The sequence below is a fragment of the Camelus bactrianus genome, chromosome 7 (genome assembly GCF_048773025.1).
Source record: "Camelus bactrianus isolate YW-2024 breed Bactrian camel chromosome 7, ASM4877302v1, whole genome shotgun sequence".
NCBI lineage: Eukaryota > Metazoa > Chordata > Mammalia > Artiodactyla > Camelidae > Camelus > Camelus bactrianus.
In genome coordinates this window covers 36,751,864-36,779,424 of record NC_133545.1, presented here as the reverse complement: position 1 = coordinate 36,779,424, position 27,561 = coordinate 36,751,864, and the positions used below count along the sequence as shown (strand labels likewise).

Here is a 27,561-nt window from a genome sequence, read left to right as displayed (position 1 = left end):
GCAACAGCCCTGGAATCCTGGTTAAGAACTCCAGCTTTAGGTAGGGAGTGCTAATACAAACTGATTAATTGATTCAATCGATCTGTGTGTTTATTGATTTGTTTTCCAGGTGGCCAAGTGAAAGGTGCTTTTGGATGGTATGGGCATGGAGATTTAGTGTTTGTGGTAACCATTTCATCCCCCGAATCCTGCACCTTCCCTTCTGTACCTGTGGGGTCTACTGGGCTTCCTCCCTAGCCAGAGAGTTCTGCGGTGGTGAGGCCTTCCTGGGCCCCTGATCCTGGCTGGCCATGGGGAGCACCCTCGGCTGCCACCGCTCCATCCCCCGGGACCCCTCGGACCTGTCCCATAGTCGCAAGTTCAGCGCGGCCTGCAACTTCAGCAACATCCTGGTGAATCAGGAGCGGCTCAACATCAACACCGCCACGGAGGAGGAGCTGATGACCCTGCCTGGGGTGACGCGTGCGGTGGCACGCAGCATCGTGGAGTACCGTGAGTACATCGGTGGCTTCAAGAAGGTAGAGGACCTGGCACTGGTCAGTGGCGTGGGTGCCACCAAGCTGGAGCAAGTCAAGTTCGAGATCTGCGTGAGCAGCAAGGGCAGCTCCGCGCAGCACTCTCCCAGCTCTCTGCGGCGGGACCTGCTGGCGGAGCAGCAACCTCACCACCTGGCCGCCGCCGTGCCCCTCACCCCTCGTGTCAACATCAACACCGCCACTCCAGCTCAGCTTATGAGCGTGCGAGGCCTCACGGAGAAGATGGCCGTGAGCATCGTGGACTACCGCCGCGAGCATGGGCCCTTCCGCAGCGTCGAGGACCTGGTGAGGATGGGCGGCATCAATGCCGCCTTCCTGGACAGGATACGGCACCAGGTGTTTGCCGAGAGGTCCAGGCCCCCGTCCACCCACACCAACGGGGGCCTGACCTTCACTGCCAAGCCTCACCCCAGCCCCACCTCGCTGAGCCTGCAGAGTGAGGACCTGGACCTGCCGCCGGGGGGGCCTACACAGATCATCTCCACCCGGCCTTCGGTGGAGGCCTTTGGAGGCACAAGGGATGGGCGGCCTGTGCTGAGGCTGGCCACCTGGAACTTGCAGAGCTGTTCCGTGGAGAAGGCCAACAACCCCGGGGTGCGAGAGGTGGTGTGCATGACACTCCTGGAAAACAGGTGAGGGCAAGAACCACCTAGGGTGCTGGGCATGAAGCAGCTCCTGCGTGGTCTCATTTGTGCATGCAAATGAGCGGACTTTTGGAGGGGAGGTTAGGGAGAGGGCAAGATTATTTAATCAGTGTTCTTGAGGCCCCAGCCAGTATTGTGCAGTGTTCTGACTGGCTGAGCTCTCCTGCTCCAGAATTTTCTGCATACAGCTGTCTGGGCTTGAGGACTGTATCTTGAACATGGTATATCTGATATCAATTCCTAAATTTGGGGTAGGTGGAGATTGTATTTATTGGTGTTACTGCTTTGGAGAATGTTGGTTAGCTCACAAGACTTCATGGGGTTTACTCCAGACCAGGCACTCTCAGAGCCTGGAAACTATTGCAGTTTTGCATGCGAGAAGTAGCTAATTGGATTTTTTTTTTTTAATGGGAGGCAAAGTCACATTTGTCCCACTAAATATGCCTATTTGTGTGTAGAAAACCAGCTTAAAAACCAGGTATTTGCAAATACACGCACTATGTATATTTACCAAAATGCTGTAAATGAATCACTCTTCATTCTTTTTCCTTATTTAGCCTGAAGTTGGTTTTCAGGCCCACAATTGCAGCCCCAAATGTATGCAACCTCTCCTCTCCCATAGCCAGAAAAGGCCAAGCTGATGTGTGGTGAATATCAGCCACACTTTCTCATTTGAACTGTAGAGGAGAGTTGTAGGATGAGCTCTTGTCACTGAGTGTTTACATTGTTCACAGCACTGCTCTCTGTAGGAACTTCCTTGAATGACCCCCCCAAAGCAAAGTAATATTATTGTAGCAGTAACTCCAGCTGTTAGTGAAATAGCGTATTATATAAAATAATCAGCTTTGGGAAGGAAAGAAATATTTCTAATGGTCCCTGCCAGGTCACAACCCCCTGATCCTGGTCTGGAGGGATCTTGCCCTCTCACCCACCAGAGATGCAGTCGGCTTGGGGTTGCTTGCTGCTTTCTTTTGTATTGGATGGTTGGTGAGGCTGGCAAGGCGGCAGTTTGGTGACATGAAGGGAGTTCTTGGTGGGAAATCACAGTGCATTATGGGAGAGCATGAGGATAAATGAGTGAGGAGAAAAGCAGGTCACAGCGTTTCCCTGGCACCGTCCCTGTGGCATGCTCTTGTCACTGAGCATTGAGGGACCTCGCAGCAGCTCAGAGAACGGGACCTGGGGAACCCCTGAGTGCTCTTCCTGCACTACCATGTCCTCTGGTTTGCATCATAACTCACTCCTTTTGCAAAATCATCTTGTGCACAGGTGAGAACGGGACTTAGCCCTGGGGGATATTGTTGGATGATTGTTCTCTTCGTCCACTATGGACGAAGGGGAACGGAGGAGGTGGAGGGATGGCTGTTTAATTCCTTTCAGGGGTTTTCTTAAGGCTCAGTTTGCGGGGGTGGAGGAGGATGAGTCAGGATCTGAAGTTGTCCCAGTGGGAATGAGAGACTGGGTAGCCCTTGCCCACTTAACTATGACAGTGATTTTTCAAGCGCAGTCTCTGGACCAGCATCAGCAACTAACTCAGAAACTCTGGGCTTCTGTGTTTTCATGCCCCCTCAGGGTGGTTCTGATACCCACTGAAGTTTGAGCCCCACTGTACTGTGCGTGGGCAGGCAGCTACCGTGTGGCTTGTTCTGTAAAGCACCTTCCCCTGTGCTGGCTTTTCTGACAAGGTCAGTAAGTCCATGCAGAGCTTTCTAGGTCCTGTTTCCTTTGATTGTTCTGATCATCCTTATAGTTATTCAACTGTATGATGTTCTTTCTGGCCAGAGTTTGAGGAACTTATTCAGCTTCTAGAACAGAAGAATGTGAAGGGTAGAAAATGGGAGAGTGAGCAGGAGACAGCTGACCTCAGAGTGGGCTCCGACCTGCAGCCAGGCCTGGGGCAGCCAGGGGCCCACTGAGGAAGGGTGCTTGCAGCTCTTGTCCAGGGAGGGGTTTGTCCTGGTTTCTCTTGTTTGGATTTCCTAGAGGGATGATGACTTGCTGAAGACATTTAACTGCCGTCCTCAGGCCGAAGTGCAGGACGAGCTGACCCAAACCCAGAAGGGTGGAGAAGGGAGCATCTGGAAGTAACTTTGAAGGTGACCTGTGTCCCATCACATTTCTCACACTTGGCTACATCTGCTGTCTGGTAGGTTGGTGGCTCCTCTTGCCTGCTCACAATGTGTTCAGTGGTCTGGGCACTCCAAGCACCTTGTTAGTGTCCAGTAAACCCGAAGTAATTGGCTTAGGGCCTGATCCCCTGCACAACTGGAGTGGGTCCATTGGCCTGTATGACTGTCCTAGGACACCAGAAGGTAGCTGGCTGTGACAGAGTGGATCACATGTCATCAAAACAGCAGTGCGCATTCTCCAAGAGCTGTGTTCATCCTGATTCACAAAAGTCTCTCACATTCTTATTGATCCTTTTATTAGGAAGAGGAAATGCATTTCGTTTGAGCAAGAATGGATGCAGGTAATTTTCCGCTCTTGTTTTTATATGTATGTGTGTATATATATATATAAATTACAAGAGTTACCTGACTTCTGGATATGCCTTCATATTTTCCAGTAGCTTTCACATTCATTTGATTTCCCCGGGAACTCTGGGAAGTAGGTAATGCATGCTTCTACTGATGAGTCTCCATCTCTGGGTGAGGAAACTAACAGCAAGGAAGTGAAATGACTTGCCTCCAACCCACAGCTCGTGAGTGACTCAGCTGGGACTAGCACCCGGACCGTCTGACTTTAGACCCACGCTCTTCTCAACCGTGCTGTTTTGTGAACACCTCACCTTTATCCTGCCTCTTGTTCAGGCATCCCACACTCTGCCTAACCAAGGGCACTTGCCAAATAGTGTGCTAGTCACATTTTCTTACATTAAATCCATTGTAAAGGCAAAAACAAAACAAACAAACCTTGGCTGTACCTCTTCGGAGTTAAATTGGTGAAATTCCTTAACCTCTCCAAGTCTCAGTTTTTCCCTGTGTTAAATGTAGCTAATGACAGAAAAGAAACCCGTGGTCACTTCTGTTGCATAGGGATGTGCTGCTGTTTTCCTTTCTGTGGGTTTGCTTTGGTAGGTGTGTTTTCTTAGACTAAAGCGTCCCTAGGTGGGCCTTTAACGGGGTAGAGATGGCCTGGGATGCTGCTGCATTGGTGAACAAGCATGTCTGAGCTACAAGAAACTGTGTTTTGCACGTAAAGCTTGAGGTAGGACAGCAGAAAGCTAGATAATCACACAATCACCAGGAGCCGCAGGGACGTCACACTGAGGCACAGAACTGACGGGTTTCATCAGATTCCTTTGCCAAATCTCAGTCTTAGGCAATGTTTTTCCTTGTTCAGTATTTATGGAGCAAGACTAAAAGAGGAATGCTTCTGCTAAACATCCTTGCAAAATATTGTGGGAGCCCACATATGGAGTGAAGATTGTTTATTTTTTTTCTCCCAGTTTTATTGAGATATAAGTGACACACAGCTCTGTATAAGTTTAAGGTGTATAGAATACTGATTTGACTTACATACCTCATGAAATGATTACCACAATAAGTTTAGTAAACATCCATCATCTCATATATAGATACAAAAGTAAAGAAATACAAAAAAGCATTTTTTCTTGTGATGAGAACTCTTAGGATTTACTCTTAACAACTTTCAAACATAACCTACAATGGTGTTAATTATGTTTTATCATGTTGTACAATATATCCCTAGTACTTATTTATCTTAGCACTGGAAAGTTTGTACCTTTTGACTGCCTTCATCCAATTTCTCCTCTCCCCGTGCCCCACCTTTAGTAACCACAAATCTGATCTCTTTTTCTAAGAGTTTGTTGCTTGTTTTTTGGAGTATAATTGACCTACAACACTAGGTTAGTTCCTGGTACACAACATAGTGATTCGGTATTCCTATACATTTCAAAACGATCACCACGAAAGTCTGGCTAGGATCTGTCACCATGCAAAGATACTATGTTATTATTGACTATATTCCCTGCATTGTAACATTTCATACCCATGACTCATTTATTTTGTAATGTGAAGTTTGTACCTCTTAATCTCCCTCCCCTGTTTCTCTCCTCCCCACCTCCTCTGGCAACCACCTGTTTGTTCTCTATATCTGACTCTGTTTCTGTTTAGTTATGTTTGTTAATTTGTTTTTCAGTTTCCACGTGTAAATGATATATCTTTGTCTGACTTGTTTCACTTAGCGTAATATCCTCCAAGTCCATTGATGTTGTTGCAAATGGCAAAGGTTCATTCTTTTTTATGGCTGAGTAACACTCCACTGTGTACATCTTTATGCATTCAGCTGTCAGTGGGAACTAAGGTTGCTTCTATATCTTGGCTATTGTAACTAATGCTGCAATGAACATAGGGGTGCGTGTATCTTTTCAAATTAGTGTTTTCATTTTCTTCAGATCTATACCCAGGAGTGGAATTGCTGGGTCATTATTTTTAATTCTTTTGAGAAATTTCCATCCTGTTTTCCACAGTGGCTGCACCAATTTACATTCCCACCAACAGTGTAGGAGGGTTCTCTCTCCTCTACATTCTCACCAACATTTGTTATTTGTTGTCTTTTTGATCATGGCCATTCTGATAGGTTTGAGGTGATACTGCAACGTGGTTTTTGGCTTTCATCTCCCTGATAACTAGTGATGTTGAGAAGGTTGCTTAATTTTTATTTATTTATCTTGTTGAGGATTTGTTCTATTTTGAAAAGTCCCTTTGGTTTCCGAAAGCATAAGCCCTGCTCTGCGAGAGCTGACAGGTAATCTCCAAAAGAAATATGGAGGTTTAACATCCCGCTTGCACGCCTTCCCCATAGCCTCTGCCAAAAGGGAACGTGACTCTCAGAGTCTTGAGCCTTTCAATGTTCTGACTCTGTTTTCTGGCCTTGTGTCTGTTTGCAGTATCAAAGCACAAGGTGAATCAGTGCCTTCACTCATTGTGAAAAAAGAGATTTTAGTTTATCAGACTTGATTGGTAGGATCAACAGAGATAACCCATCTTGTTTGATTTGTTCATTAAAAGACACGAATGGCTGCTGTGTACAAGCGTACACTAAATTCAGGAGTCAGGCTAGCCCTGTTTTCAAACCAAGTTAAGTAAATGTGAATCAGCTTGTGTGGCTCAGCCTCAAAACAGTCAGAAAAAAATGCATATTTGGGGGGTGGTAGTCACTGAGTAGGACTGATGCCTGGCTGAATTCTTCCCATAAGAATAATGGGCTTGTCCTGGGGAATTGAAGGGTGGGTGGATGTAGCCAGACATAATATCTGGGGACAGAGTGCCCAGCAATCTTCTTAAAGTAGAAATTGTGAAATCCATTTTGGCAGCTGTGGAAACGGAGGCTCAGAGATATTAAATAGCGTACGTGTGGCCTTCAAAACTGGAGTTGTTGGAATCAGGTTTTGAAGCCAGGCAATTTGTTTGATTTCCGAGTGGGGAGTGGCAGTGTCTTCCCAAACTCCACGTCCTTGGACTGACCCCCGCCCACCTGCTCTTCCCTCCCTGTCTTGGGTCTGAAGCGGGCCAGGTGTCAGGGCTTCACCTAGACTCCTGGGACTGTGTCAAGCCGCTGGAGGCCTCTGCTCCCTTCCTGTTTTTGTTCCTCCAAAGGACAGGGCTTTTGGCCAGAGGTAGAGCACTCAGAGGGCACCAGGGCCTCTCCGCCCTCAAATGTGAGTCTGTGACCTGGGCTCCACGCCAGGGCAGAGTTCCGGTTTTCTGAGCCAAGGAGCTCTGGGTCGCTTCCAGGGAGAAAGGTGGTCAGTAACAAGGCTGCTGTGGATTAATAAGAGAAGATCGTGTGAATGAGGGAAGGCCTCGGGTGAGAGGATGCAGAGTTTACTTCACCAAAGGGAAAGATGTTACTTTTTGTCTTTTCAGAAATCTGGGCCTATTTGGGATCTGATTTGGTGGGAGATTGGGGGGGTGGGCGGGAAAGGTGTTGAAAATTTTGATTCTCCCAGGGGATATTCATTCCCTTATTATTTATTCATTCACCCATTCAACTGATATTTTCTGAGCTCTAAGTACCAGGGTCTGTGTCAGGCTCTGGTAATAACGTGTAGGACAAAGCAAAGCCGGTGCTCTCACAGAGCTTCCATTTTTGTCAGAGAGACGGACAAGTCAGTCCTTAGATAAATAATTACAGATAGCGGCAAAGGCTGAGGATGATGGAGGCTTCTTGAGAAGATGGGGTCAAGGAAGGTCTCAGCTGAAAGCTGAGGAGTCAGCTGAGGAGCCAGGCACGGAAAAGCTGGGGAGAAGAGTGCTCCACCAGAGAGCCCAGCAGGTGCAAAGGCCCCGAGTGTGCTTCTTCCAGACAGAGAGCTCGAGTTAGGGGAGTGGCAGGTTGCAGGGGGAGGTAGGGGCCTCCAAGGCTCTAATTTTAACAGCAGGAGGAGGCCACAGAGGATTAGGAGCAGAGTTGATGAACTGTTACCAGGTTGTTCTGACTGCTGGGGGGCTGCTTGGTGTGGGTCCTGAGAGTTGAGTAGAGAAGCCGTTACAGAATAAAGACTCAAAAGGGTGGTGACAGGGGAGCAGGGCAAGTGGGTGGGGATAAGAGGATCTTTTAGAGGCAAAAACTGGAAAGACGTGCCTGTGTTTTGGATATTGTGGGGATTAACTGGGTAGATTCCTAGAAGACAGGCTCAGAGGCTTTTAAGAAACCCCGGGCTGACTCACGTGCCTCTGCATCATGTCGGCGTGATGCGGCTTGCTGACCTCACCCCTCCGCTCTGCTGTTGCCTCACTCTGGACAGATGTGGGATCTTGGTCCATAGTGGAGGGAGGAACAGGCCTTGCAGTTTGTCCTCCGTGCACCCTGCAGGGCCTGCAAGCCTTATAGTGGCTCAGCCTCAAGACCAAAGAAACAGCCCAGAGACAGCGACAGAGACGTCAGTGGTTTATAGGACAGGGGACCTTACACAAAGGGTCCTGGAGTGACATCCCATCGTGTGCGGCTGGCAGGACATGTCTTCTACTGGGGGGAGGAGGAGGCTACCTTTTATATGGGAAACTGATGGAAGGTGGGCTCATCAGTTACCAGGGACTAATTAAGTCCTATAATTAAGAAGACTAGGTGGTAATGTGAGTGAAATGGACTGGTTGAGCAGGGATGTACAGAGAGCAAGAGAACAGCCATCTTAAATGGCCTGATCATACACCGGGCGTTCAACAAATCCACTTCTGCTGTTTAGTATCAGCTACATGTAGAACAAGGACATATTTGGGGGGGAGGTTAGGTAACTATTTCTATCAGAAGATATTTATGTAAATTAAATTCAACATTGATCACCTACTCTACCCAGTGCTGGGTGAGGCCAGGGGCACAGGGTAGCCCCGCCCGGTCCTCAGGGAGCTCACAGTCTCACAAGGAGACGTATTCGCAGGTACTTAACCAGGATGCTGTGTGTTATGAAGGGGGAGGTCAAGCTTAAGCACAGGGATCTGGTTCCCGTCTGCCTGGCTCTGGAGGCATAGGGGAAGGATGGAGGGGACAGGACCAAATTAGGTGGTTGGGAAGGAGTCAGTCTGGAGGCGTTTGGGGTCTGAGTGGCAAAAGCATGATGGCCATTGGGGTGAAAGTCAGCAGGCCCCCATGCAGCTGTCTAGTGAGGAGTAGGAGGTCACAGTCAGTTCCCGACACGCAGGGCTCTAGACTGGCCTACCACCCAGGTCCACGATCTGAAATGTTCATACAGGGAACGCGGCAGGCTCCTATGTATGGTGCCTCACAGGAGAGAGTAGCATTGAGGTGTGTGTTGTTTTTATTCCAAAATTACCCTACCTTGCTAAAGATTTTATCACAGAAGTCCTTAATAACAATCTCTGCCAGTAACAAATAAAATCATGCATTTTGCTAAAATTTGATGTGTTCATCATAGATACCTTGGTCCATACAGCTGAGTGGGAATTCCACACCAGTGACTCTTAGCATCCAAACATCCAGGATATGCCAAAAAAAAAAAAAAAAAAAAGGCCTGCAGGCTTGTAGTCCTCAACAAGTATTTAGAAATCTCAGAAACTTCCTGATCCTCTTCCTGATGACGGTACACTAGGCCTGGACAACAGTTCTTGTTGTGATGTTTTGATAGACAGCTGCCGAACAGCAGGATTCCTGTGGACAAGCACTCTGGGGATGGGCTCAGAGTAAGCATTTCATTATAAAGAAGTCTTGAATCCTTCCATCAAATTATTAGATAAAGAAGCCCTGGGTTTTCTTTGCCGAGTACAGCTATCTAACTGCGTTGCTTTGTTGTTTGTTTCCAATGAGCCCTCGTTTCCTGCAAGTTCTATTTTGATTCAGCCATTGCCTGATTACGCTGTTAAGCAGGCCTTCAATTGTCTTACCTAGAGGCTGCTATAAACTCCTGAAATGCAATATGAAAGCCAAGAGAATGTTGTTCACGTGGCCACGTTGAAGGCTCTGTGCATTCTGGGTGGGGTTTTATCGCTTTCCAGGGATCTGAATCCCGTTTGCTCACCCAGAAGCTAGAGGGTGGAATCGGTACTTCCGTCTTTCTCGACTTGTGCTGAAAGCATGGTGTCTTTTAAAGTGGGACGTCTCAGGTAGATTCTTGTTTTTAAAAATACTGATCCAAATCTCTAGTTTTTTAGAAAAGCTTCTCCAGAATGTATTTTCAATAAGCAAATTCAGTCCGACTTAAATACTGTTGCAGTCTTTGTTTTCTTAAATGCGGAAAAAGTAAAATTTCAGTGGCCTCAAAGTACCAATGATTAGGTGTTAAATTCATCTGCCGGTAGATTCGGGGCTTCGTCCTTCCTTGCTTGACGGGTGGCCTCTGCAGCCTCAGGTCACTGAGTCATTTTACCGGTTAGCTCTTTGCAAAGTTGTTCCCAGTCAGTTTTAGTTTGAGGCCTCATTTCAAACAGCAAAATACTGCACGTCCCTCCTTCCCCGTACTGGTGATTGTATTTTCAGTGTCCAGTTGTACTAAGTACAAAAACACTGATAATTACTGTGGCCGAAGCCCAGAGAAGTGCGTATCATCAGCCCTCCTTTACAGATACAGGAGCAATGGCCCAGGGAAGCTGAGGGATTCTCCCCAGGGTCACACAGCTTTTAAGTGTTGGAGTTTGGATTATAACCAAGCAATTAGACTCCAAGGTTTGATGATGAAAAGCTCCTCTGAGTTCATTAGTGTCCTTCTACGTGTTTGTATTTTATTCATCACCCCAGCATTTATACTAGACTAGGCACTCCCTTAACCAACCTGGTTTGAGTTCCCCAGTCATGGTCTTTCATAAGTATGCTGATAACGGTATCATTATGTGTGTGTGTCCAGTAATTCTTTGTTCCAAGTGGAGCAAGGATATTTGCAAAGCAATCTGAGTGTGGGATACTACATTTTTACCACTTTTCAGTCTTTTGCAGTCATCCTGCCCACACCTATTTTGATAGCAGTTTCTTTAAACAACTTGCTTTTACAGAAGCTTTCCAAACACTCATCTTCCTTTTCTTAGAAACAACTTCTCTTTCTGCTCACAGTCCTGTTTCAACAGTTGATGTCACATTTAGGAGACTATAGTAATAGGCACAACTGACATAAACAAGGCTGGGGCCAGACCCAGCTGACCCTGGGTGAGCACACGGTGCCCCACTGAAGGGGGAAGTGCACAGCTGATCTGCCGGGAGGACTCTGTGTGCTGGGGCGTTTCTGAAAAGAATGGGAATGGTCTGGTGGATCCCTTGAATAGAGGCTGCTTAGGAGAACATCTGCTGTGTGGTTAAGAACACTAGTACCTGGGCCCCGGTTACATCACTTCCGTAGTCTAGAGACAGTATTTGCTGTACGGGTATATTGCAGACCCCTGGCAGCTCCAGGTTGTTTCTGACACACTGTTATTTTTGCTAGAAGATTGATTACAAAATATAACTACGGGTTATAAGGTCAAGAGTTCACTGACCCAGTTCCACCGCCACGAATCTCTTGCAACTTTTAAAAATAAAATGGGTGAAGGAGTAATGAGCTTTTTTTGTTGTTGTTGAAATTTTGACTTCAGACCTGTACTGGTCAGTGTGCTCTTCAGTGACATAGATACACGGCTTATGAACCCCACGAGTAACTAAGCTGGGAATCATTCACACTGGACTAGATGTTGTATAAAACACTCCCCAGGTTTGTAACTCCACACTGGCTTTTTTTTAACTGTTCTGAATTTGATGTTCAAGTCCAATTTTGGTTAGTAATGAATTCCTGTCCCTGCCTGAGAAACTGCACAGGAGACCGTGATGTCACAGTCCTCATGTGCTGAGCTCTGTTACATGGCAGGCAGGACTGTTTGGAGTAGATTTGTAACCTTGAATTATGTTAGTTTTGATGCTTCCAAGCTTTACAGTAAAAATGCAAGTAGTTGTTAGATATTGGTAGAGTATCAGCTTATAAATAAAAGTTGCTTCTGTCCTTCCAACTTTGCAGTCAGTTTAATTGAAGAACATCTGAGACTCTAAGATGCTCGTTCAGAATGTTACTGTGTGCAACCATATATCTAATCTATGCAAGCCAGGACTTTCTGGTCAATGATCTACCAAAGCAAGATATGGAAATGAACTGGGCGATGAGTGAGTGACTGCAGGATCACCCACAACCCCCGATTTCAAGTCCAGTATCTGCGTTCATCAGAACAGCTGTGGTATTTTTATTGACTGACTCTACTGGTACAGGCTAGATATTTAAATGTATGCAGTTCTTCTGAATCTCAAAAGTCCCTTCCAACCCTGAGGCTTTTTCTACAGAGAGGGAAAATGATCACTGTTTCTACCAAGTGCCCTTCAATTCACAGAAGGAAAAGTAGTTGTGGTTACAGGTAAGACTGTGTTCGTTTGCTAGGGCTTTCATAACCAAGGACCACAGACTGGGTGGCCTACACAGAGGAAATTAATTTTCTCACAGTTCTGGAGGCTGGAAGTTCAAGGTGTTGATAGGGTTGGGTTTTTTTTTTGTTTTTTGTTTTTTTTTTTTCTTTTCCCTGAAGCCTCTCTCCTTGGCTTGTAGCTGGCTGTCATCTCCCTGTGTCTTCAAATGGTCTTCCCTCGGTACTCGTCTGTGCCCATATTTCCTCTTCTCATAAGGGCACCACTTCTATTGGATTGGGCAGCCACATTCTCGAGTAATGAGGGTTAGGACTCCAGTCTAACTGAACTGAAGGACTATGTGACTTTTGAGGGACACAACTGAGCCCGTAACAAGATGGTGTAAGAAAAATCATCCAGGGACTTCCTTGTTGGCTGTTTGTGAAGAACCTGTTCCTCTTGGGTTTCCTGGAGCAACGATGATTTCAAGTTAAACTTGTTTAACACTTTAAATGCTGGAGAAGCCCGCGTGAGAGCTCCTGGAGTGACGGTCTGCCAGGCAAGAGGAACGGCTTTCTGGCCAGGCCACAGGCGGTGTGCACCAGCAGTTAGGGGCTGGGATTTGTTTCCCTTGAACATCTCTCCTCCCAGCTTCCCAGCCCTGGGTTTTCTCCTGCAACGACAGCAGTGACCTGAAACCTTCCACCCACCCCCGGCCAGGCAGCAGCTCCACTTTGCCAAGTTCCTTGCTTGCCCTTGGCTACAAGCAATGGTGACACACGAGCTTGTCTGCACTTTAGAATTTTCGTGGCCTTCAGCGTTGCTGTGGAAAGGGGAGATTCAGAGGGACCACCATGGAGCCTCCTCAACTTCAGCCCCACTATTGGCATGTGTTTCCGCTCCCAGAACAGTCTTTGTCTTGTCACGGCCTGTGTGATGCCCTCTGCACTCTCAGGCTGTACATACAGCCTGGTCCCAGCACGATAACACTCAGAAATTTGTGGAGAGACAAACCCTGGTATCTGTTGACTATTTACTTTGCCCCACGTGCTGTTGATCAGCCTTTTATATTCATTAACTAACTTCATCTTTTTACCACCCCGTCTTGGGCAAAGTGTTCCCACCTCGCCCACAAGGACACTTATCTTAAAGCATTTAAGTAAACTTGCCTGAGTCACACAGTGGGTGAGTGTGGAGCAGGAGTTCAAAGCCGGGCAGGATTACTCGGATCCCAGACTCTTTCCCATTCGGAAGCAGAGAATCTATAAACCCAGAGATGGGACCAGGAGGTTAAGGAAGGGGACAGTTGTTTCCTCGTCTTTTTTGGCTCTGGAAAGTATGAGAGACAGGTTTTATAGGGGGTGCTCCCTGGAGTGGGGCCCGGCAGGCACTTGAGGAAGCCATCCAATTCTATTCTCCGGTGAGGTCAGGGGCTTTGACGGCATGAGATTTTTAAAAAATTGAGATGTAATTTCCATACCATATAATTCACCCCTTAAAAGTATATAGTTCAGTGGTTCTTAGTATATTCACAGAGCTATGCAACCCTCACCACTATTCCCAAACATTTTCATAACCCCGCCAAAAAACTCCATACTCATTAGTGGTCACCCCCTCCCTCCAGCCCCAGGGAGCCACTCATCTGCTTTCTGTCTCTGTGGGTTTGCCTTTTCTGGATATTTCCTGTTAATGAAGTTATGTAATATATGGCCCTTTGTGTCTGGCTTCTTTGACTTAGGTTCATCCATGTTGTAGCGTCTGTATTTCTATTTTTATGGCTGAATAATATTGCATTGTATGGATGTATCTCCTTTTCTTTACCCAGTCATCAGCTGACAGACATTTCGGGTGTTTTTACTTTTTGGCTGTTGTAAATAATGCTGCTTTGAACATTTGTGTACAAGTTTTTACGTGACATGTGTTCTCATTCCGTTTGGGTATATACCTCAGTGGGGTTGCCGAGTCATGTGGTAGTTCCATGTTTAACATTTTGAGGAACTTCCAGGCTTTTCCAGGATGGCTGCCCCATTTTACATTCCCACCAGTGGTATATGAGGGCTCCTGTTTCTGCACATCCTCTCTGACACTTGTTAGTGTTTCTTTTTTATTATAGCCACATTTTGGGCCTGGAGTGGTATCTCATTAGGGGTTTTAGTTACATTTCTCTAATGACTAATGATATGGGCATCTTCTCATGTGTTTACTGCCCATGTGTATAGTTCTCTGGAGAAATGTCTGTTTAGAGCTGGGTGGCTATTCTCACACCTGTTTCCAAGCTGAATAAAATACAAGGTTATCTTGGTGCTGACTCCCCTCTTCACTCCGTATTCCCCCTCTTCCTTGTGCCTGAGCCACAGGATCATTATACCAGAACCTAACCTAGAATAATTGCCTCGTAAAAGGAAAAAGTGGCCGCCCTCCTACAGAAATATACCCTACCATCTAGGAAGGAACTGGAGAATTCCACTCAGTGTGCTTCATTACCTTTTCTAGCTGGAGCGGTCTGGCTGCGCTGGACTCGTAACACTGTCCTTGAGAAGTACTTGGTGTCCTCTGATTTTCACATCTTAATTATGTGTTTTGGATGGAACCTTAGCACTTTTTTTTCCTAAAAGCAAAACGCAACATACAGGATGCCAGGATTTGCAATCAGAGGTGAGTGTGGAATATTTCTCCATGAAGATCCTGCTCTTTCTTTGTTAGGTTAGCTCTTAGACACTTTGATTCCCTGTTTTTAAAATCCCCAGAGAATGAAGTTCCAGTTTTGCCCTGCTACTCATTCCAGTGTTTAGCTGTCCTTATTACCACAACATTCTTCCTCCACTTACTGAACATCCTTTATTTGTAATTTTGACCTGCTTTTCTAAGTCGTTTCTAGTAGAAGTAAAGACCAATCAGTCTGAACCTCTCTGAGGCTCTCTTTCTATATTTGGAGACCTCAGCTCAGTCTCCTTCCAGCTTATATTCTCATGCTGGATCATTTTAGTTCATTTTGCCTTTTTCCATGATCCATGTTGTTCAAGCATAAATCAATTCTCTGGCTTTCCTCTAAACTTCAGGTTGTTCTTCTCATATGAGTAGGTATACAAACATGAACAGACCCGGCGGAGGAGCCAAAACACAGCCACTGTCTTAAAACAAACAAACCAAAAGAGAAAAAGACTAGTGACCATAAATTATAAATGTTTGAATTTAAAATTAATTTTCTTTGTGCAGAACAACCCCAGCAGTGAGTCAGAGTTTATTGTATGTCAAATTGGAGATCAAAGACCTTGAAATTCTCTTTTATAGTTCAAACATCATTTACTGAGGCTCATTTTTGCAAATCTTCTTTGCTTCTCACGTGTCCGTGGATTCCTGTGTGTCTGACCACAGGCATATGTCTGTACATGCCTCCACCCACAGAGTGTCTGGGCATGGGTGAGTTATAAATACATCCATCTTTTAAAATAGATCTTTATCTTTAGTGTTAATTGCTTCTTTGCTTCTTCCACTTTCGCAGTGAGTGTGTAGCGCTGGGAGGACCTGTCTGTAGTTGGCTGTGTGTACACTGCTTTCTAACTGATTACTTGTAAGCTTCCCTCTGTGGTTAGTTTCAGCCAAGCCGAGGGGTAACTGGCATCTGATTTCGCCTAAAAGCAACTCAGGTGAAAGAAATTTCTTTTTCTTTAACTAGGTTTCCAAACGGCCTGGTGGCTGCCCCCATGACCTTAGTCTTTTACATAGCTTTAGGCCAAACTGTGACTTTGGTTTTGGTGTCCCAAGCAGGGACTTTTAGTTTTGATATGAAACTTTTAAAGCATACAAAAATATAGATAATACTTGGGCCCTTTTCCCCTCTAGTCAACTCATTTTACTTCTTTGAAATGCAAGGGAGGAAGTAAATGGGATCCAGGAAAACCCAGAGCCTTCGGATCTCACTGTCCCCCTTTTAGATCCCTCCCACCCCACGCCTTCCATGCTTGGAAAATCTCTATCCTTATAAGACTCGGTGGGCCGCAGAGTCCACTACCCCTGGGGGAGGCTGGAAATGCAAAGGCTCACTTTCCCAGCATCCTTTGCGGCGAGGGCCTGGGTGCCACAGGTCAGTGTCCCTTCTAGTCCCTGAGTTGGGAGCCAGTGGCACTCACAGTTCAGGAACTGTGACGAGCTCACTCTGTAGCCTATAAAAATGTTGAATCTCTATGTTGCACACCTGAAACTAATATGATGTTGTTTATCAACTATACTTCATTTAAAAAATGAAATATTTAAATATATCCAAACTCCAGACAATCTATAGGGACTTTATAGAAAGAAACAGAGGAAAAGAAAGATTGTTACAAAAAATAACAATAATAAAGGGCTCACTCTGGCCATGGGGACAGTTTGCACGGGATCGTGTCCTTGGGACAGCAGAGACTGTGTGGCTGGCTGGTGGCAGTGAGTGATGTCCAGGGCTGGCGCTGTCGGCTGCATGGGCTACGATATCAAGGGTTTGGCATTGTGACAGTGGGGTCCTTACCACCCTGGCTGTGGGTCGTGTTTGCCTCTTGTTCCTGATCGTCCAGCCCTAGCTCCTTAATATCCTTTCAGTGAAGTACTTTTCTGCTTAGAGCAGCCAGTGTTGCAGTGTTCTTACAATTAAGAATCTTAACTGATACACCCTAATACATAGCCCCATGGGGAGATACAACACATAAAGCTCATAAAAGGGGAGCTGCTCTGGGTTAGGGTCCCATGAAGGGTCTCCACAATACAAAGCCCGGTTGAAATCCACTGTCCTGGACATCTTCTGATCCAGGATCAGTCGCTGCCTCCCTGCCCGTGTAACTCGGACGTTCTCTACCAGGCTGCCGCTGGATGAGCAGAGGGTAGCACCTGCTGCTGGTTCTTCATTGGTTTGTGTTTTCAGAGCCCTTCATGTGCTGTGTGTTTGCATCAAGAAAGACCCTGGCCTTCTCTCTGCCTTCTGATTGCTTTCACCAGGTGAATGGTTACACATCTGGCCTGTGTCCAGACCCCTCATAAATGTGGATACCTGCATCGAAGGACATTTGTTATATGTCTCTCTTAGAGTCTTCTTCAAAGCACAAATCCATTTTTAAAAATTAAAAAAAAAAAACTTAACAGTGGGCTAATCAATAAAGGCTGAAATTCACCCTCACGTGTAAAGAAGGATGTGTTTTGGAACAGGGTCTCTCAACCTTGGCACTTTTATCCTTAAAGAAGTTTTTCATTTTGAAGCTATCAAGGATTCACATTCATTGCTGTAGAGCAGGTAATTCTTGGCTGTGAGGGCAGCCTTTAGGGTGTTTATTGACATCCCTGGCCTCTACTCACTAGATGCCATGAGCACCCCTCCCCCAGGTACGACAACCAAAACTGTCTCCAGACGTTACCAAATGAATGTCCCCTGGGAGGCACACTGGTCCCTGGTTAAGAGTCACTGCTCTGGAGCCGTTCATAAGGAGGTACCTAGAGCAGTGTGACCACTGTGGGGACCAGGGCCTGGCCAGGAGGCTTTTCCTTTGCTTCGGTAGAAGTTCTAGACCCTGGGGCTCAGGCTGGACAGGGAAAGAGGGAAGCCAGAGGGGCTGAGAGGGAGACTACCCTGTCCCTGTGAGGTTGAAGCTGGAGGGCTGGCAGGACGGAGGCTGGGACGTGTATGGTCTCAGCCGTGGAGTAGGGGGCGTGGATGGAGCTGGTGGGACGCGTGCAGAGTAGAAGGCAAGGCTGAGGAGGTGAGGCCCAGGGACCCCTCTGCACCCATGCCCCCCAATGAGATGACTAAGTAAAGGAGGAACTTGGGAACCACAGATGGATCCACCTCTCTGGTGATGAGGGTGAGCCCGGGATGAGGGGCGGCGAGGGTGGGGCTGCAGGAAGGGCAGGGAGGCTAAGCAGCGGCCCCACAGAAGTTAGTTGACTAAGGAGGATAAAGCAAGGCCTTCCTGGGGCTGGCTGATGCTCTTGCTTGATGGCAGACCATTTCAGGAACAACCTGCAGAAGACTGCCTCCCTCACACAGCCCGGGATAGAGCGGGAATCTGGAAGGAGAGAAGAGGTTGGGCTACGGATCCCTGGGCATTGTTTCATGGTAGGAAAATTGGGTCTCATGGGGGCCCAGTAAATTCAGCAAATTCTCTTCTGCAATGGCTATTTGAATAAAATTTATTCAAATTACAGAACAGAAAAATTATTTCCGTTTAGATGCTGGGAGTTACCACTATTACGGTGGTGGACATGTAGGGGAAATATCAGCAGGGTTTGAGATACTCGGGTATTCGCGTTTGTATTTCTATGGGGGATGTTGTAAGTTTTCCTTAGTAATGACCCCCTAAAAATAAAAACAAAAGCTCACTTGAAGTAAAAGGTTATTTTTGTGTGTGTACAGAGAAACATCTCGAGTTTGAAAGATAATTGTGTTTGACTCTAGATCACGGTAGCTTGATATGTGCTTGACTCTATCATAAATATGACCCTAAACGAACTGCCCATGCCAGAAAGCAGAATAAATAACTTTCAGGGAGGAAAAGAGGTGGGAGGGAAATAGCATATGGTATAAAATTGTACACCCTAAAAATAAAGCTGTCTGATTCTCCTCAAATAGCTCTTAGGTACTTTGAATGTCTTCAGTGGAAGGAAAAATAATAAATCCAAAAACGATTCACTATATTTTGACTTACAGTGTTATTGCATACATTTGTAGGGACAGCAAGTGGATGGGTGGTTGGGGCTGGAGGCGGAAACGGGGACCGATGGCAAACAGGCACAGGGAAACTTCTCCAGAGAATCGAAGCGTTCTAAAGCTGGCTTGTCGCGATGATTGCACAGCTGTAGATTTACTAAACGCCACTGAGTTGTACCCTTGGTGGATTTTATGGTATCTAAATTTTACATCACTAAAGCGATCAGAGTTGTTGCTCTCTGCTCTAGATGACATTTTATTTGACTTCTCAGCTGTTTTCATGTCTCTTGGTTTCATTGGTCCTTTCAACAAGTGTCCGATTTAAGGTGAGTCATTTCAGCTCTCCTGGAAAATGGGGGTGGTTGGGCCCTACCCAGAGGATGTTGGGACACATAATTGAATTAATAAGCGTAAAGCACAACAACCCCTGGTTCCTGGTGTTATTATCACCGCCACCAGCACCCGCATCAGTATTCGTGGCTGTGGTCGTTTTCTTCTCCCTCCCTGACTGAGGCCTTCTCTGGTCCAGGCTCACTGCAGAGCCTGCCACCCGCTCTGCTCCACACACTGCAGTCAGAGTGCGGCTGCTAAAAGGAAGGCCTCACCTTTCTGAAACCGCTTCTGTGGTGGATCCCCATAGGGCTTTACATAGAGTCCCCGTGCTGACAGGGAGCCCCCACCGCAAAACACACACACACACACACACACACACACACACACGCACGCTGTGGCCCTTTGTCTCCTGCCTCATCTCATGCTCTCCGGCCACCTGTTAGCCCTTGATGCTCCTGCCAGTCAGGAATTCTTCCAGTCCCCATCTGGGCTCTTCCTGGGATGACCTTCCCTTCCTTTTTCTTCTTGTAGGTGCCAGCCTGGAGCCCATGAGGCCTTCTCAATTTGGGGCCCCAATTTTGGGTTCACAATTACTCATGTACCCACTGTGAGCCCCACGTACCGTAATTACTCATGTGTCCACTGTGAGCCCCACGAGGTATAGAATGTGCCCTCCTGCTCCTCGCAGGTCGTGGCTTCCAGCACAGTGCCTGGCACTCAGTCAGCAGCCCTTGAAGATCAGCTGTGTCTCTCAAGTGCTGACTCACCTTCCTGCTTAATTGCCCCAGGGGAGTAACTTGATGCTAGTGTGTATCCTATTCGTCTTAGGAAGCCTTAGGTCTAGAATCCTTTCTCTCTTTGGGTCTTTGTTCTAGAGAAGACTCCTTTTTGCCTTTCAGAGGTTCGACTTTGGAAAAGAGGCTTAGCCTTGGCATTCTGCCAGATGGTGCTTTTTTAAGGGGAGGATCCTTTTTCCATCTGATCTCCTGGGATCTTAAAGCCCTAAATTAGAAATACCTTCTTTGCATGGAATAAAAGAACTTACCCATTAACCATCTGTTCAGCCTGAAAACCAACTTTTTCCTGTGGAGATCCTCTTTATTTTTTCCACACTTGGATTTTTAAAATATATTTAAGTGAAGCAATGTTCTGGTTTTAATCTGAGAGATTCGGTGGTGTCCCGTGCTCATCCCGTGTTTTAGCAACTATTGGATCGTCCCCATCCCAGGGTTGACTTCTTTGCAAGTTTCTCACGACGAGAGATCATATCTTTGCGCTCCTCACGTCTCACACAGCCTGACGCAGAAGGCATAAAAAGAAGTTTTGAGTTGAATTTGCAAGTTGAGGGTGGCCAGGGTAGGAGCACCTTGAGTTTGGCCTGGACCTTGTGGATCCTTTATGCACTTAGCCCCCAGCCTCCCCTCCTCATTTTAGAGGGAAATATGGGTCCATGTGGAAATACATTGGCGTGGGATATAAATTAATACAGCAGTGGAGTTAGGGAACACCTGGGGTTTCTCTTGGTGCCTCTCACCTCAGCACCACAGACCAGCAGGTCATTGGGGCACAAAGCTTCCCTTTTCGTAGACTTGTGAGGAGCATTTATTTCCACATCCCATATGTTCTTTTATTCTTTCTTCAGCTCCTTATTTGTCAGTGTCAACCAGGAGGAGGCAGAGGAAAAAGGGCAGGACCATAGGACAGTCTTGCCATAGAATATTCTTCCTTCTCTAACATCACCAGCAAAAACAAGGATTCCGAGACTTTTGTTACCCGAGTTCCCCTCTCCTGTGTTTCTCATCATTGACTAAAGCCATCGACAAAAATAAACACAATTTATAAAATAGTAGTGTTGGGGGAAGGGGAGTTAAAATCTCTGATAACGCTTCTGGGAATTTATCTTACAAACAGACCTGCCCACATTGAGTGAAGTCTGGATAAGATTGCATGTTGCATGTTGTCTGTGACAGCAGAGCCTGGAAACAGCCTATGTGTCCACTGTGGCACAGGGGGTCCAGCCACACAGGGGGACACCCTGCAGCTATAACAGAGAAAAGAGAGAAAAGAGAGCGCCCGTGGAGAAAAGTCCCCATTCTGTATTGTTAAGGGGAGAGAGTAAGAGAACAATGTGTGCATTTGTGTATAAGAAAGGGAGAGAAAAATACGGGTATGTGTGTGTATTTACTTGTAAATTTGTTAAGAGAAGCTGGGTGGACACCCCAGACCCAATAAAATGATTATCTGTGGTGGTGGTGGGACACATAGGGGGCAGTGACGGGGAGTGGGAACCAGATTTCTCAGTGTGTCTCTCCACAACACCTTGATTTTTTTAACTATGTGACTATATTACCTTCCAAAATTATGTATAAATAAAAATATCTATAGTATAATTTAAAATATTGTTACAGAAACAGACTGATTATTCTTTTGTAGGTACACTTGGCCGTCTGTATCTGTGCGTTCTACATCCAGGGATTCAGCCAACCTTGGATTGAAAATATTTGGGGAGAAAAAAATTCCACAAAGTTCCAAAAAGCAAAACTGACATCTGCTGCGTGTCAGCAACTATTTACATGGCATTTGCACAGTATTAGGTACTGTAAATTATTATAACCTAGAGATGATTTAATGTCTGCAGGCAGATGTGTGTAGGTTACATGCAAATACTACTCCAGTTTATATAGGAGACTTGAGCATCCTTGGATTTTTGTATCTGGGGGGAACCTGTCTCCCGTGGATGTCTAGGGACAACTGTAAAACCAAACCAATCTTAGCAGCTTTTGCCCTAAGTTCCCATCCAGCATACGGGGCAGGATTGCAGCTTCTGATCCCCAGTGCAGGGCTCCATCTGTGCACATCAGACAACAGAAGGAGGTGCCTTCCCTCCAGCAGATGGACACAGGACCAACATGCAGAAGCAGCACTAACATAGCGCCCTTGAGGTTAAATCCAGCATCTGGTACCTTTTTACCCTTTTAAAGTTTTGCTTCGTGTCTGTAGATGCCCTTTTGGGTCTTCACATCCCATTAGTCTCTACTCTTCATGTTATGCTGACCTTTGACCTCTTGCCTCTTCTTTCCTCATTGGGCAGTGGTTGCCACGGCAACCCTAAAGCTCTGATGCAGGTGAATTAGGGCTTCTGGGTGGCTGGGGTCAGGCTGGCCTTAGAGAGAGAGCCCGGAGGGGTGCCAGTCCCTGTTCTAAGCCCCAGCCGCTGAGCCAGCTCACATGCCAGGCTGTCATAACTGTTCTCCCCAAGTTCGAGCAGCTGACTGTGGGCTGTTCTGAGCGTCTTAGGATGTGCAGATGGCACGTATCATCATGTTCTCCGCGGGCACTGGGACCTGACGTGCTTGGTGCAGGGTTTGTACTCGGTGAACACGCAATCTAGCTGTGCCCCTGGGAGAGGAAGATAAAGAAGACCAGCAAGCCTGAGCATAGTCTCTTTCTGATAAAATCCAGTCACCTCTACCGGAGGTAGCCCCGCCTGACAGAGGGCTCCATAGAATGGCTGCTTTTCGTGCTGTGCTGTGGAATCACACCCTCGGCTTCCGTCGCAGGAAGTGTCGCCATGGGGATGTTGTCAGAACATCACCGATTGGTGCAGAGGCTTCACACCTGATGGGAGAGCAGCTTTGCTCCCAGTAACAGTTACGTTTTTGGTTGTCTTCCTCAGACTACGTGACTTTTTCTACGATGGTGTCCCTTTCTGCTTTGGCTGCTCAAAACACAGATTGGTATTCTAGTACTCATAATTGTGTAGGTTTCCTGCCATGGTGGTCTTTCTCACTGGGCCTGGCTCCCCATTCTAACCAGATTAGTCCTTGTTTTTTAAATTTACACTATACATATATTCTCCCAAGCAGCCTTATAGTCTGTATGAAACGAGGCCAAGTATAAGCAAAGAAGCAAATTGTGTCTTAGTTTCTTCTGTACCTGACCTGATTTATTTTTTAAACTTTTCTCTAGGGCAAGGGTAGCAAGTTTTATCTGCAGAGGGTCAGATGGTAAATATTTTAGGCAGTTACTCCACTGGCTGTTGTAGAGTGAAAGCAGCCACAGATAAACAAATGTGGTTTGTGGACCAATAAAACTTTATGGACACTAACATTTGAATTTCAAATCATTTTCTCGTGTTATAAAATACTCTTCTTCCTTTGATATTTTTCAACCTTTTAAAAAAATGTCAAGACCATTTGTAGTTTACAGGCTGTTCAAAAACATCTGTCAAGGCTGGATATGACCCATGGGTTTGCAGGTTGCTGATGTGTGTCCACAACCACGGATGTGTTTTGGTCACTTCTGAGAAGGAGGAGGGATTACGTACACTCAGCAGCCCCCAGGCCACGTTTAACCTGGAGTCCATCTTATTCGAGTGACAACCACAGAGTCAAGAGTCAAGGATGCCCTGGGAACATCAGACGTGGGACCTTGAGAGGGCAGGAGGAGGCTCTGGAACGATAGCTCCGTGTTCCTTCCTTCCCCTGAAGATCTGCAATCCCTTCAGTGTGAGGCATGAAGGACTATGGTTCTCTCTCATCATCAGGCAGCTTTTGAAAATAGCATTTTGATAAAATGAGTGACTACAAAAACTTTCACAAAATACATGTAAGATAGAAAGAATTAGTGATTCTGGGAACCCTCATCTGCCTACCACACAACTTAAGAAAGAGAACACTGTTATTTTCAAGTTCCCTTTGTGCCCTCCCCACACAGAGATCACGACTTGCTGGAAATTTCATCAGTGAATCATCTCTTTGCTTTTCTGGAGAGTTTTACCACATATTTGTATCCCTAAACAGATGCATCATTGCACTGTCTGTAAATGGAGTAACATGCCGTGTACTTCTCTGCAGTTTGCTTTTTGTTCCACTCAACCCCATGCTCCTGAGATTGTCCAAGTGGGTGCGCGTAGCTATGATCTGTCTGTTTCACTGCTGGACAGTTCCACTGTTTGAGTGGTGGGTGCACCACCATTGGCTTATCCATTCTACTGCTGATGGACATTTAGATTGCTTCCCATTTAGAGTTATCACAAGCAGTAAGTACTGCTGCAGACATTCTTACAGGTGTCTCTTGGTGCATGTGGGCAAGGAGTTCTCTTGAGAATAGAAATAGAATGGCCAGCTTTTAGTGTCTGACTTCGGAATTTTTATGTCATTGATTGCAGTAGCATCAAGCATCCCTGTGCCAGACATGATGTAACAGTGGCGAGCGTGTATATTCCCAGATCCCTTGCCCTGATGGGCTGTGGTCCATCACATTGCTACTCGAGAAAGATGCTGCCCTCTCCAGCTCATGAAGGTCACTAGTAAGATATCCATCCTGAGTTGGGGATGGCTCTGGTCAGGGAGGGAAAATCATGCCTGTGTGTCCGCTTATGGTTTCTAAGCAGCTTGGGTGTTTCACTTTGTGCCCTTTGTGTTGACAGCAGCGTGTTTGTTTGGCGTGTCATTAGGCTTTGCCGGGATCATATGTTCTATATTAAGTTTCTTTTAAGCTCTATGAAAGCCTTTACCTTGGCATAAAAGTGTACGGCATAAATCAGAATATCCCTTTACCAACTGGCAAAAGGGACCATTTAACCTCAGAACAAGTATAACTGGCTGTTACGTTATAAATATAGATACTTAAAGTGCATTTACCTTTATTCTTTCCTTTCTAGAGATTGTATTTGTTTTGCTTGCTGGATAGTTTCTTCCTGGCATTTGTAGAAAACCAGCAGCATGTGATCCTAGCTCTGCATTCTGCAGGGACCCAGAGGCCAAATGGCCAAGGCTTTGTTAGCACGCAGGGTCCACTGCGGCACCTCTCTGGGCCCTCCCCTTCCCTGCAGGTTTCCTTCCTTCCGTCCTTCACCCTCCTCTTCCTCAAAAGTCTAGTCTCTTATTTCCTCAAGGTTCACAGTGAAGGAAGATGATGGCCAGTGGGGAAAGGGCTTTGGGGGAGGTCAACTCTCTGACCCCCAGAAAGTTTATCCCAGGTGGGATCAGTCTGAACTTACAAGTGTGATTCCCAGAAGGGAGAAGCTGGGTGTGTACCTCTGGCACCAACCCCAGACCTTCAGCTGGACTCTGTTGAGTTCAGTGAGGAACCCAAAGAGGATTGTGAAGACAACAAAAAATGCATCGCTGCATCCTCCTGTTGGATTGTGAAATAGAAGTAGCCTGCTTGGAAGGACCCAATAATTGTCTCTTTTTCCCTTTATGACGAATTAAAATGTCTGCATCGATTTAAGGGAAATAGAATGACTCAAGGCAGGCAATCAAAAGTCACTCAAAATAAATGTACAAGTAAAGGGTGCATGACTGTGTACTTGTGTGGGCACCGTCATCGCTGTGGCTGGGGTAGATGCAAATTTGGACTGATTAAAATTTAGTAAGCTTACCATCCTTTCAGCGGTCTTAGGAACTGTCACTGGAAATGTTAAATACCAAACGTTTCTGCTGCAATGTGTATTTCTACTATCCAGGCTAGCTCATATACTCTTATGATTATAAATACGGAATGATGTCAGTATAATGTGGAAGAGTTGTTCCCAGCATGTTAACAGTGCAGAAACCCTGCAGAACGCTGCAAGGCGAGGCAGAACACAGAACCCTTCCACCTTGTTCTTGGCTCATTGTGGCTGCGCACTCTGTTCCGGAAGTGACCTGCAGGGCTCTATCTGAGCTTTGTGCATGGTTTGTCCTTGTCCTTACAACCCAGCAGCCTCAGTCTTTACCTCCTCTTCAGTCAGCCACCTTTACCTTTTAGGATTGTAGGTGAAGTCTCCTTTCTTCGCCACTTTTTCTTTTTTTAATTTTAAAAATTGGGGTAAAACGTACATGACATAAAATTTACCATTTTAATCGTTTTTAAGTATATTGGCATCAAGAGCTTTCACGTGTGTCATGCAGCCATCACCACCATGCATCTCTGGAGCCTTTCTCATCTTCCTGGACTGAAACTACATCCCCACTAAACACTAACTCCCCGTTCCCTTTGCTCCCTGCAGTTCCTAGCAACCACCCTTCTACTTTCTGTCTATGTGAATTTGGCTCCTCTTAAGTACATCCTATAGGTGAAATTGTACAATGTTTGTCCTTTTGTGACTGGCTTGTTTCACTTAGCATAATGTCCTCGAGGTTCATCTGTATTGAAGCTTTTGTCCAAATTTCCTTTCTTTCTACTACTGAATAATATTCCACTGTATGTATATTACACATTTTGTTTATCCATTCACCTGTCTGTAAACACTTGATTTATTTCCACCTTTTGGCTATTGTGTGAATAATGCTGCCAGGAACATGGGGGTCCAAGTATCTATCTGCTAGTCCTGTTTCTCCACTTATTCATAATTTAACTTGTTTTTAACTGTGTTGGTAATTTTTAACTTGTCATTGTTACTTTCTTTGTTAATTCTCTGGGTACAAATTTGCATCAGTCTTGAACGGTCTGTCTGTCTCTTTTTTTTTTTTTATAAACCCTGTTATTTTTGCTACAGGATTTTTAGAACATGTGCTTTTTTGATAATCAATGTAGCAAAAGTGATCGTATTTGAGGATGAGGCCAGAAATAAGTAGGAAGAGGCCCTTGCTGTTCTGCCCGACATCCGTCATTTTATCGGTCATTTCGTGTCTGGCACCTGCCAGCACTGTGCTGGGGTCAGTCTCAATGGTGTGGTATTGGCCTTCGATTCCCACCACACTCTGATGAGAGGTGGGACACTGCAGCATTGTGACTGCAACTGAGACAGGCAAGCTGGGTGGCTGTCTTCTCAGTCCTACGGGGAGGGGGAGCCTGTTAGCCTACGGGCTAAATCAATAATCAGCTTCAATAAAAAGTGAGATTTCCATCAGGGCCTTTCCTTCACTCAGATGATGAATAGGTGGTGAGAGTGAATTCTGCAGCTTTTTCCTTTTGTCCTGTTTCCTAGTTATCTGCTGAAATGAGTGGTTTGTGCTGAAAGAAAATTGAGCTCTGAAATGTGTAAATGGCTATTTATAGATATTTATTTTTACATACTTTTGGAAAATGAGTAGATGAATGCTTTTGAGGCCCATTGGTTACTTCTGATGTTTTATTACGAGAATGCTAAGTGTTACCAAGGGTTTATATAATTTCATATTTAGAAATGCTTCACAGTAATCTATTAGCAAATATTGATTTCCACATTTTAAAAATATCTGTTTGATGCACGACAAATTGAGTGTCATTCAGAGGGTTCAATTTGTTGGATGCTGTGGATCTTGAGTAGTCTGATGCAGTATCCAGTGCCACTGAGACCCTCCTGCCCTTCGCCCTGGCCTGTGCAGTGGGTGTTAGTGGGTGTCAGACCATTTCCACTGCCCCAGCCCCCGCAGCATGTGAGATCCCGAGAGCCCTGCAGGGGCCGTGCGGGAGGGACCTAGCCCCGAGCTGGGCACAGTGTGGTCCTCCAGAGTATACTTGCTAATTGATTTAACCCAGTTTATAGAGATTTCAAGATGAGTGCTAATCGGAATTCTGAAGGCTAGAACATATGTCTGGTTGAAAAATAGGGGTAGTTTTCTTTAATGTCAAGTCCTAG

The 27,561-nt window shown here is 46.0% G+C and overlaps 1 protein-coding gene and 1 long non-coding RNA gene across 3 annotated transcripts in view; both read left to right on the top strand.

Annotated features, from left to right (window-relative positions):
* EEPD1 (endonuclease/exonuclease/phosphatase family domain containing 1) overlaps positions 1 to 27,561 on the top strand; it is a 100,114-nt gene that overhangs the window by 849 nt on the left and 71,704 nt on the right. For both annotated transcript variants that reach the window (XM_010955396.3, XM_010955395.3), the window contains exon 2: positions 110 to 1,168. In XM_010955396.3, the coding sequence (XP_010953698.1) occupies positions 291 to 1,168 (878 nt within the window). In that variant the 5' untranslated portion in view covers positions 110 to 290. The remainder of the gene's footprint in view (positions 1 to 109; positions 1,169 to 27,561) is intronic.
* On the top strand, positions 3,343 to 26,844 carry LOC141578148 (uncharacterized). Its single transcript, XR_012508120.1, has 2 exons — positions 3,343 to 3,650; positions 3,747 to 26,844. It is a non-coding gene; the product is annotated as an uncharacterized LOC141578148 (long non-coding RNA).